The sequence below is a fragment of the Oryzias melastigma genome, linkage group LG14 (assembly GCF_002922805.2).
Source record: "Oryzias melastigma strain HK-1 linkage group LG14, ASM292280v2, whole genome shotgun sequence".
NCBI classification, from domain to species: Eukaryota; Metazoa; Chordata; class Actinopteri; order Beloniformes; family Adrianichthyidae; genus Oryzias; species Oryzias melastigma.
Window position 1 is genome coordinate 11,444,215 of NC_050525.1, and position 11,946 is coordinate 11,456,160.

An 11,946-nucleotide genomic window follows, 5' to 3' on the forward strand; every position below is an offset into this window, starting at 1 on the left:
AAATTAGGGTTTCTAATTATGGGAACTGCTTTATTTTTAATAATCCACTAGCTACTGTAATGAAAAAAGCTTGTACAAAACCCATCTTGAATTAATTTCCTGATCATTTCTGCCCAAAGTCACATTTTCATGGCTGCAGATAAATTTTGACCTCCCAGGATTTTTTTATCCACTTTAACTTTATATTTTACGCTAAATCTGAATCAATTTTCTCAGAAATTTGATCCATCTCTTGAAAAATGACAAGTTTGGTTGAGCTTTAAAGTGCAGACCCTCTGCAGGCTTTGTTGAGTGGAAAAAAAATGCACTGGAAGTTTCCTTTGGATCTGTTAGCATTTGCTGTGATGCTACAATAACACTTCAAAATAATCATTATGGACAGTGTAGCCCTTGAGTTTAGAGCTACAAACTCTATTTGTTAATTAATATTAGTTTATAACACCCACTTTTATCAAACATTTACACCAAACATGATTTCACCTCTTTTCAGCATTCATCATTAAAGTTATTTCCACAGTATATACTGCAGCAGAACAGTCCCACACCATGGTGCAGGCACCCCCATAATGGAGCTGAACACTTCCCTCCCAATAATAAAAAACATACATCAATCATAATAACCACACAGGAGTTTGATCAAACCACAGCAAACATTAAGACTTTGTTTCCATTAAATGCTTCAGAACGTAACCTTACTCTTTTTTTCTTGAATGATTTAGATTTTCCCATGATTCATTGCAAGTAGGTATGGGTTGTTAGAAGGCATGCATTGAAATACCTCCACGGATGGAACAACAGACTAAAGTAATAATTTGACCCATGTTTTACTTCAATACCAAATACTGTAGATAGAAGATGAATCTAAGTTTCAAGATGTTATCTTTTCACAGATTTGATGTTTGTTTATTTTGTATGTGAATTTGATCAGAGGAATATGGAAGCACTGACCTCAGTCACCCCCCACTGAAACAGGAGTTAAATATTCAGAACTAGGACGTAAAAACTGTGAGAGAAAACAGATAAGTTATCAGAAAAATTAACGTGTTTCTTCTTATCTTTAGATTTAAATGTTCCTTCTTTGTTCGGGACCTTTTACATTTTACTCCATATTGCGTCAAGAGCATCCTCCACTTCCTCTGCTTCACACAGCACAAAGAGGAGCAGAGGACCGGCCGCAGTCCCCACACAGATTCTTGAGCGGGGCCGAAATGAAAACGTCTGATGTGAGCTCTGAAGCTGTTTGTTCGTCGGTGCTAAATGGAGCTATTGTATGCAAATTCTCTGCGCAGAAGCATCTGACCCGCTCAGTGCAGGGCAGTGGCTAGTGTGAGAGAAATCATTAGCAATGCAAAGTCATGGTGCTCTGAAAGTCTCGGAAAAAAAAAAAAAAGTTCTGCTCCTTTCTATGGTTCTGGATGTACCTGATTCCAAACTGTAGCTGAAGGTAAGCTCGTTTTTCAGATCTCAGATGTGGTTTTCAGATTGTGTGGGGAGGTCTAGCAGGTCTGCTTTGGATTTTACTGTCATGTCAGTTGAGGTTTGTAAATGGATTTGCTATAAAAAGATGAAATAATCATGTTTAAAAGGATTTAAACGCATCTTTAAGACAATAACATTAATATATATATATATATATTTTATGACATTCTATGCTATAGAAACTCTTTGGTTTTGATGCTTCATCTTCAGCTGCATCACAACTTCTCCATAAAGTCGTCATCAGAACATTTTTGGGCATACATTTCCTTCCTGCCAACAAATTTGGGGGGGTGTTTACAGACTGTGCTGGGCACAGATGGTCACTCCGTGTGCCTCTCCATGTCGACTGGTGAAGGCATGTCACATGACACAAGTTTTGGGCTCTTAAGTGGCCAGCGACGCTCCACGGGGCGTCACAGAGGCTTTTTCCTCCTCTGGGGTCACATCCATGCCAAACCAGCGGGTCAGCCTTGTCCTCCACGCCGCTTCCTATGCCTCTTACGCCTCCAGCTGAACCCGGTAACAACTCTGACTATTAGGACACTACAGCAGAGGAAAACATAACCCTGGAGTAATGAATCAGCCAGCAGAGACCGAATTGGAGAGGAGAAATTCATCACTTCATTTATTTTGAGGATCTTTTGGACTTTTTACTGTTGTGATTTAGAGCAGAAATGAGAACAAGAGTAAATTTATGATTTTTTTTTATTCTATTTTCATAACTTAATTGATATATTACGACAAATCAAAACTTTTTGGAAATTTCCACAAAGCAGGTTGAACCATAAGATGCTGAAAAATTTATTTTTTTTTGCTCAGTTTCTAAAAAATGTCTTGAAAAAAAAAACAGGTGAAATGTACTGATTGGAAAGTTTTCTATGTCAAATATCCTTTGAAATTAATTTTCTGGAATTAGGTTTCCTAAGAAAATTATTTTTTCTCAACATATTTGTTTTTGTATTTGTATATTTGTTTAAAAAATATGAATTAAAAAAAATAAGGATACGCCTTTTCTGAAAATCTGTAAATTAAAAATATATATATATTTTAAGTAAACAATTGAACTTTTTTTGTTAAACTAATCTGAGTTTAACTTAACTTTTTTTTTTTACTTTTTGGAAAATATATTCTATCTTGAACACAAAGAACTAATTTAATAAATTAAATTAAATACATACATATTTTAAAAATATATTATAACTGATAAAAATCAAAGAAATGTATTTTCTGAACATCTGAACCAAAAAGAAATCCAAAATATTTAATGTTTTTTTTTTTTTGAAGTAGGCAATGATTTAACTGTTCAACTATGTGAGTTAATTTTAACCTATTTAACTTTTTGAAAAATATGTACTATCTTGAATACAAAAAACTTATTTAATAAAATAAATTCAATTTTAAAAAATGATATAAAGATATTACTAGACTGAACTGAATTCAAATAACACAAAAATAAATTAAATTAAATTAAATTAAATTAAATTAAATTAAATTAAATTAAATTAAATTAAATTAAATTAAATTAAATTAAATTAAATTAAACCTTTCTTTTTTGATTTTTTTCTTTCTCTTCAGACCCGGAACCAAAGATGAACTGGGCATCATTTTATGCCGTCATCAGTGGTGTCAATCGTCATTCCACTGGCATCGGCCGTATCTGGCTCTCCGTCCTGTTCATCTTCCGCATCCTGGTCCTGGTGGTGGCGGCTGAGAGCGTGTGGGGAGACGAGAAGTCCGGCTTCACCTGCAACACCCAGCAGCCTGGCTGCAACAGCGTCTGCTACGACCACTTCTTTCCCATCTCCCACATCCGCCTCTGGGCACTGCAGCTCATCCTGGTGTCCACCCCAGCCCTGCTGGTGGCCATGCACGTGGCTCACCGCCGCCATGTGGACAAGAGGATCTACAAACTGTCAGGACGGACCAACCCCAAAGACCTGGAACAGATAAAAAGCCAGAAGATGAAGATCACAGGTGCTCTGTGGTGGACATACGTCATCAGCCTGTTCTTCCGTGTCATCTTTGAGGTCACCTTCATGTATCTCTTCTACATGATCTACCCTGGTTATAAGATGATCCGGCTGGTGAAGTGTGACTCCTACCCCTGCCCCAACACGGTGGACTGCTTTGTGTCCAGGCCCACAGAGAAGACTGTCTTCACAGTGTTCATGCTGGCTGTGTCGGGGGTCTGCATTTTGCTCAACATCGCAGAGGTGGTCTTTTTGGTGGGGAAAGCCTGCAGCAAACACCTACACGACGCTGGAGACACCTCTATGGGAGCCTGGATCCAACAGAAGCTCCGCCTGCTCTAACAGAGCAAGATTTTCACAGAAATGTAAAGTTAGGACGACAGTTTTGCACAGCTTTTAATTCCTCTGATTCTATGGTAACTGAGCTACAAAAATCAACTGGACACACATAACACACGACAGCTGTAACTTCATCCATCTAAGACGTATTTATTTACGAGTCAACTGAACACATTAATCTTATTTTTTTGGCTTTTTGATTTATCCTTCGAACATATTTTAATAATGTTATTCAAATGTTGTGAAATGGTATCTGTACTGTGATGGCGTACTGTACTGCAGTTGCTTCTGTTTTAGGTTAACTCGATGAACTGCTTTTTCTGGAAAATGGTTGCACTAACAAGAGGTTATTACCTTTGCAACAGTGAGGGTTGTATACCTTCAGATTATGACCTGAAAGAAATATAGAATAAAATCAGAAGCATTGCAGTCATTTTTCTTTTATGTTGCAGGTTGTCAAAAAGGTAACAAAAGTTTGAATACCTTTTCTCTTACTGACAAATTGGCAGAGAGTGCAACATCTGGAAATGTTGTTGAATTAGATAGATTTTTACAATTAACACAATACAATAAAAGGAGACAACATGTGTAGAAATCACACAAACTGACCTGCAAGCGATGCACCAGAGGGGGGGTGAAGAAGCTGAAAGTTGTATTTGAGTAAGAGAAGCTTTCCTTCAAATTAGTGTTTCATTTGTTGTCATAAAAAAAAGATTAAGTCAAGAGTTTAATAAAAGTATCTGAAACTTATCAAGTACTGAGTAACAAGTTGCTCAAAAAATGAATAAAAGTAATTCTTGCTTTATTCAAATGTAAACTTTATTTATAAAGCACTTTTTATACAACAGCAACACAAAGTGCTTATAATTAAATAAGTTATACTTGTGATTAAATAAAAAGTGTTTTTATGACTAAAAAACTGTAGATTTAGATTTTTTTTTTAAAAATTACTTCAATATGATGTAACTACATAAATATGACAATCTACTTCTAGGAAACATAACAGCTAGACGGCTCAGTTGACTGCATGTGTGACTGGAGTATGGGGAATCAGGGTTCGATTCCCAGGTGGTGCAATGAGCCAAATCCAGTGTTGGCAAGACTCTTACTGCATAAATGGTAAAATCAGGTAAAATCATAGACATATATTATCACTGGACAAGGCAAAGTGTTGACCTCACCCAAATGCCTTATCTCCACCTCTTGCGAAATCCGACCAAAGTTGTCTCTGCAGCTTCCTGATACATGGGCCACCATTTTGAAACCAGTCGACAGTGATTGGTCCGAGTCGGTCTGAGTCCCGTTTTTAGGGGAACTACTTTCACCAATCATGAGTGAGCTAGTTTCGGCTTATTCGAAGTCCACATCCCTAACACTCTGGGAATCTGTCAATCAAATGTTGGCCAGCGGGCACCACATGCTTTTACTAAGGCACCTGGTGTGAAACTTGAATAAATTTCAATAAAGAAAAAACATCTTTGAAAAAAAAAAAAATTAGGATTAGAGAGAACGTGTTAAGAGAATGCATCTGAGCAAAAATGGGTATTATGACATTAAAATGACTGAGTACTAACTGTCTATTTCTCAATAGACATCTATGGGGTTTTGGCCTTCTTGGAACCAAAATATACTTCCTATTTGGAAAACGAGAAGGGAGGGCTTAAGCTGTCCAGTGTTTCTACAGTCAATGGGTAAAATGCAGGATTGTGTCAGGAAGGGCATCTGGCGTAAAACTCCGCCAAACCAAATCTGCGATGTTGTGGAAGCAGTTTGGCTATGGTGACCCAGAGAGGGAAATGCCAAAAGGTGAATGACATTTTTCATGTAATATCTACATGCTTTTGTTTGATACAATGAAAGTCCAAAATTCTAACATTTTAAAAAAGAAATCTAGTTTTAAAAGTTTGCGGCGCAAAAGCGTTCAATAATTCCGGTTGATGCTGCAGCCCATGCAAGATCACACCAATCTGAATGAAATCAATAAAAACAAAATTGCTGAAGCAGCTTGATACATTTTTTGACTCCTCGTGTCATCCTGCATGACTTCAGTGACATTCTACTTTGCCATACAGATGGCTGACATTCCTTCCTGATGGGATTCCCTGTCTGAGAGGATCTGAAATGCTACAAATCCCAAGAGAGCTGCAGACCTGGGAGCTCAGCTCAGCTGCAGTCACGGCGCTGAAGCTTTCCTCTCAGCTGTCAACAGTGAGACCGCTGGGAAAACAGAAAAGTCCCCTCTTTCTTGTGTTTCCACCTGGAAGGAAACATCTGAGACTGATGAAGTTCTCCTCGTGAGTGCAGAGTTTGAGGATTATCAATAGCCACAGGGTGTGAAGAGCAGGAGGTCAGTGCGAGGGGTCATGATGGTTGACCCTGAAGACAGCTGGACCTGCTGAGGAATGAGGGCACTACTCTTTTTATGGAGCAGCATCTATTAGCTGATGAGAGGCGCGTTAGCTGCAACATCACAAAACCAAACTCCTGCATTCTGTTTTCATATTTTAGGTGGAAGATTTGACAGGATCCTGTTGACGTCCATCAACTAGACCAGGGATCTGCAACCTGAGGCTCCAGAGCCACATGTGGCTCTTTGGCTGAAAAAATAATAAAATGTAACATGTTTTTTGAACTAGAAGGCACATTAAGCAAAATAAAGTTGTCAAGTCAAACTTTATCATTCACAAACAGTTGAATCGTAGTATGGATTACTCCACGACAGTACCCATAATACTCCAATTAAGCGGTTCGGCTTTGGAGTTTACCCAAGTCAAACGCTTTGACAGATTTTTGAGCAGCATGTACCACAGAAAATCAATTTGAAGTCACTAAGCCCAACCCAAATTCATACTTAAAGCACAACGGATGACAAGCGGGATTTTAAATTCAAGAATTTTAACTGAACCATGTTGTCCAAAATACCAAAAGGTTCACTTTATGATTTAATTTTAGATCTATAAAATAAACTATATATATTGTCACTGTTGACATCACACTAAAACATTTGCTGCAGAGAGATGATCCCATGTGGTGCTAAGTGTCTTTTATTTTGAAAGGAAGTCATGTCAACTTCTGTCAAAAGTTATGAATGTTTTCATGTTTTAAAAAAAGACTATTTTCTCCTTGTGTTTAGGTTTTATTTATACCAACGAAATAATTCATTGTTTACATTTATAATTATAGCAACAAAAAATTCAAATGAGTCTCTCATTATTCAAAAAGGTGAGGATCGGGGTCAGTAAGAAATCAACTCTGATTGGCTTTTTATGTGTTAAAGGTTGCAGACCCCTGGACTAGACGATTGTTGCAATGCTTTATTACATAACTGAATATGAACGGATTCTGTCACAGTAACATTTTACAGGCTGGGGTTTTTATGAAGAAGTTGTAGAAATGTTTATAAGTCCTTTATACTAACATAGCATCTAAAAAGAAACCTGAAACACAAACACTTTCTCTACTCACATTAGTGACTGGGTGACGCCATTTATTGGTAAAAAAAAAATCTGTTTACCTTTATTAAATCATAATGACAACAAAAACTTATCAAACAATTCTGTTTAAAAGTGTACATACCCTGATGAGTTTGTCCTGAAAATGTACACACAAGCTGATCCAAAAAGGTTTGAATGGCAGCTAAAGGTAACCATCCTCACCTGTGACTCACTTACCTGTAATCGATGTTTGTGCGCAAAAGGTTTTGGAGTTTCTGGACTCCCAACAGACCCTTATACACTCCATCCACTGCTGCACTGACATTTAAGGATCCCGAGTCATGGGGGAAGCTAAAGAGGTGTCAAAAATCTATGGGTAACAGAACTGTACCTTTTTCTGCACAGACATAGAAAGGCGAACTGAGAATGCCTGTAAGTAGTGTTTAAATTTTGATCAAGAAATGGAAAGTGAGGGGTTCTGTTGAAACAAACCACTGTCACAAAAAAAATACCAACATCGGCTATGATCCAGGACTCTCTCAAAAACTGTAGTGTGGATGTTCCAAGATATACAATAAGGAGGCACCTGAAGAAAAATGGGCTGCATGGTTGCGTGGCCAGAAGAGAGCTCCAAAGAAACATGCTGGATGCTCCTTGTACTCCTTTTTTCAGATGAGATCACGTTCAAAATGTAATTAAGGATCTACTTTTTGAAAGATTTATGTATATTTTCTTTTATGTAAAATTTATACTTGTACAGATTTTAATCATATTTTCAGTAGATCCGAACCCAAATTCTGAGCAGGTTTTGTTCGGAGCCGCACATAAATCTTGGTATTAACCCAGCAGCAGCCCCCCACGGTGGCACCAAGTCTGCAGCTCCTCCGCCAAGTCAAGGGTCAGATCAGCAGCAGGGTGACAGCGGAGCTTCTGCCTGCACCCTGACTTATATTTAGAGTGTCAGTTAGGCGACCTGCGCCCTTAATGGACATCTCAACTGCCACTCACTGAGAAGATCCGCCTCCTGACTTGAACTATGAATAGTAAAGTTTTCATCTGAGCTCACACCAGCACAGACAGGAGAGATAAGCTGGTTAAAACTCCAGGTCTTGGTGAGGTTCTGAGAGGACAGGAAGTTTATTTCTGCACGGCGTTTTCCTCTGAGGTTCTGGAGAACATGGCCTCTCAGTGAAGTGAGGAGGATGTGTGACCTTTGAGGGAAATGAATATTAACAGGTACGTTTTTATTTATTGGTACCAAATCAGAAGTCTGAACATATTTTTTTCCTATAACTGTTATTAACACTTGCGAAACAACATTATTTGTTGACCTGGGAAGAGCCAGAAGCATTTGAAGGGAGGAGGAGAAAGACAGAAACATTAGATAGAAACACAAATGTTATCTTTAATTTAACAACAGAGAAAGTCAGACTGTGGTTAAACAATATTGGCAAGATTGAGTGAAATTTGCTCTCAAATTATCTTTAATATTTAAAAAAGGAAGCAATAAAATGAATTTTTGTGCAGCAGGTTTTCTCTGTGCAACACAGGGAATATAAAAGACACTTGTCCCAAAGAAGACTTGGTTTTAGGGATGTTAACTCTGTAGACAGAGTTGTACTTTGGTTGTAGATCATTTGTCCTGTGACTGAGGCAAATACTGAAAAATTCTAAATTACTGCATGGCAAAATGAATGGCACAGTGTTCGACTGTTTTAGATGTTGTAAAACTGTTTCTCATATTCTGTTTGTACATTGTGTCTCTGAAATTGAATGAAGGAAGAAGGATCATTAACAATTTATGCAAAGTCTACAGTTATTGATCAGATTCATGATGGTATGGGCCTGTTTTTGGAGTAGTTGTGAAAGTACTTTTGGAAGTACTTTTTGGAACTTTGGTTCAAGTGTTCAAATTGAAATATATTTATAGTCAGAACATACATTAGATGTTAAAGTTCCACTCCAACTATATTTTTTTCTACTGTATGTCGTTTTTAGTCCAAATCTCAAAACATGTGTCCTTTTAATGTCTTCTGCAGTTCAGCAGGAGATGAATATGAAATTTGCCTCTGAGTTGTGACTGTTTGCACAAAAGTTAGCTGCAGCTAATTTCCCATCAACCTTTTCTTTACACCAGTGGTGTCCAAATACAGACTTCATGGGCCGATGTCCTACATGTTTTCCAACCAGCTTACCATTGAAGCTCATTTAGCTTATTAGCTGAACACAACAGATTCATGTATTCACAGCAGAGGAGGCAGAATTTCTGGAAAATCAACAGGAAGCCGGCCTTTGAGGACTGGATTTGGACACCCCTGGTTTACACGCTCTTATGCTAGGATATAATACTTTACAACCCGAAACCAACACTAGCATAGCAAAAAACAGCCATATGGCAGCTCAGATGTATTTGTCATGGCAATCCGTGCATCGTTCATTCATTTGTTTTTCAACTTAAAATCAAAAATGAAAACTTTTGACTCACTACTAACCACTAAGAAAAAACAGTAAAATAAAATGGGCAGCTAAAAAATCCTTTTTATAGACATTTTCCTTTGTAGTTTTAAATGAACAACACATTTATATATTTCGTCCATTTAGGAGGAAGTATTGGACTGTATGATATTGAGATACACATCAAATCACCTGAGAAGAAAATACACCCAACCCAACCCATACAGTTGTATGGAAATGGGCAGTAATTTCCAAAATAGTATTGTTAAAGGTATTCTATCGTATTAAAACTGCTGTCCTTATTAAACTTTAAAACTGAGCTATATTTTCACATTTCGTCACATATATCTATTAAAACCACAATGAAAGGAAGATTGACATATACTGTAAAAGTAAAACATTAATCAATTTTAAAAATCTTTATAATTTGTTACAGTTAAAATAATTTGTTTTCATCAAATTAAAATTTTAGGTTGATAGTTTATTCAACTTAAAAATGTAATATGATAAAAACTAATATTCTTAAATGTAACAAATTATAGAGATTTTGTTAAATGATTGCATGTTTAACTTTTTACAGCATGCATAAAGTAGCAAAACAACTATGATGGATTAAATATGAGAGATAAGGCAAAACGAAAAATTAAACATGTACATATTTTTTCTTGTTATGAACCATGATGATGAAAATAGTTCTAGCTGCTTGTCTCTAATTAGATGTAATTTTATGTTTTAAAGCTTTTTTTTGTAATTCACTATGATTTTCCTCAGCAATTGGGAATGTTTTTATTAACAATATTTTCCATACTAATTAAAAAAAATTATTAATCTGTAAAAAGTATATAAAGAGATTCAAAATTTTCAGTGAGTCAAAAAAGGTTTTACTTGTTTGTTGTTGAATGTCTTACAAAAAAATTTGAAAAGGGGACCAAAAACTGAGCCCTGTGGTACACCTAATATCCAATAGAAAGCCTTGGTCAGATGGATTTCAAGCTTGATTTCCCACACTTTATCAAAGAGTTAGCTTAACAAACCATATAATTAATTTTTTTTAATAAAACTGAATAACCCAGATCATCAAAAGCTCTTAAATTAATAAATATTGTTGCACACTTGTGTGTAATGGAATCTAATGCAAATGTAAGTGATTTCAAATAACAAGTTGGCTCCTGAATGGACAACAGCAGCTGGACGTCTCGTGTTTTCTGATCTCCACATTGACCAAATGCAATCATTTCTCAAGAACTTTAAAACGTACATTTGGCTATGGAGTCACAAGATCCTCAGCATGTCCAACAGCGTTGCTGAGCCCGCCTCAGGGCTTCTCCTCACACACAGTGAGCTATGTGCCGGGGTTTTCTCTGCGCTCTCAGTAAAGGGCACAGCCTCAATGAAAGCCAGCAGACTCTCAGTGGATCAATGTTTCTATTGCTTTGTGGCTTTTCTGATGCACGCTAAGTTTTGAATGTTTCCACAAAGTCTGAGACCAACTTGAAGACATAACAGTAAGTTATGATCTAAGATAATTTATTTACCAACTTAACGTCAGCCAACAATTTAGAGCAAGGTTTAGATGTTTCTGAGATTGGATGAATAAAATAAACGGATAATCAATGTTTCAAGCAGCATGAGGGAGAAGAGACCTTCAACCTAAAAAAATAAAACCTCAAATCTCTGAAAGTTCTGGTATTGGATAGAAATGAAGCAGAGATGTGGAGTGGTAATAGAAACAAACAGGATGAATCTGCAGTTGAGGTTTTGAATACTGTAAAGCAGGAAAAGAGAGGAAACTTTTTGCTCAATCATCTGGAAGTTGCAAAATGTTTTCACTAGAGCTTTCAGACTTTTATGAAATATACTCACAAGAGGCATCACTTCAAGCTGCTGGAAGACTTTTAACCCTTCAACGAATAACATACAGTAACCCCATATTTACTTCCTAGTTTTTCTAGTCATTGGTCCAATTTACTTTGTTTTTATTCATTTCAACTATTCTTTAAGCACCTTGTGAATACCATGGATCATTTTTCTTTTTATTATTTTTACCTATCATTTTTAAATATCAAAAACAGTTTTTTTAAAATATAAAATTACATCAAATTGACAGACATGAGGGAAAATATCACTTAATTTAAGTGGGATTTAGCAATATCATACCGAACACTTGAAAAAATGTTTCAGAAAACAACTTTTAGTAAACAGGAACCACATTTTTATGCATGTAATATTTGCCAAAAACATTAGGATCATTTTGCCTAAAAAGAGATATT

The 11,946-nt window shown here is 36.5% G+C and overlaps 2 protein-coding genes across 3 annotated transcripts in view; both read left to right on the top strand.

The window, feature by feature from the left end:
- Positions 1-254: 254 nt before the first annotated feature.
- gjb1a (gap junction protein beta 1a) lies at positions 255-5,261 on the top strand. Of its 2 annotated transcripts, none has more exons than XM_024261696.2 (2): positions 255-1,444; positions 3,055-5,261. In XM_024261696.2, exon 2 carries the CDS (start codon positions 3,069-3,071, stop codon positions 3,789-3,791), a length of 723 nt encoding a protein of 240 aa, XP_024117464.1. In that variant the 5' UTR covers positions 255-1,444; positions 3,055-3,068; the 3' UTR covers positions 3,792-5,261. The 2 variants fall into 2 exon arrangements, with proteins under 2 accessions (XP_024117464.1, XP_024117455.1); XM_024261687.2 differs by lacking the exon at positions 255-1,444 and adding an exon at positions 1,722-1,998.
- A 2,934-nt stretch (positions 5,262-8,195) lies between these two features.
- The window catches only part of gja2 (gap junction protein, alpha 2), an 8,811-nt gene continuing 5,060 nt past the window's right edge, over positions 8,196-11,946 (top strand). The window contains exon 1 of the mRNA XM_024265768.2: positions 8,196-8,458. The gene's annotated coding sequence lies outside the window, so the exon portion shown is untranslated. The remainder of the gene's footprint in view (positions 8,459-11,946) is intronic.

Coding starts and splice junctions, on each gene's coding strand:
- gjb1a (XM_024261687.2), top strand. CDS start 1,971: ATGCCTCTTACGCCTCCAGCTGAACCCG. Junction 1,999..3,054: donor TACGCCTCCAGCTGAACCCG/GTAACAACTCTG, acceptor CTTTCTCTTCAG/ACCCGGAACCAAAGATGAAC.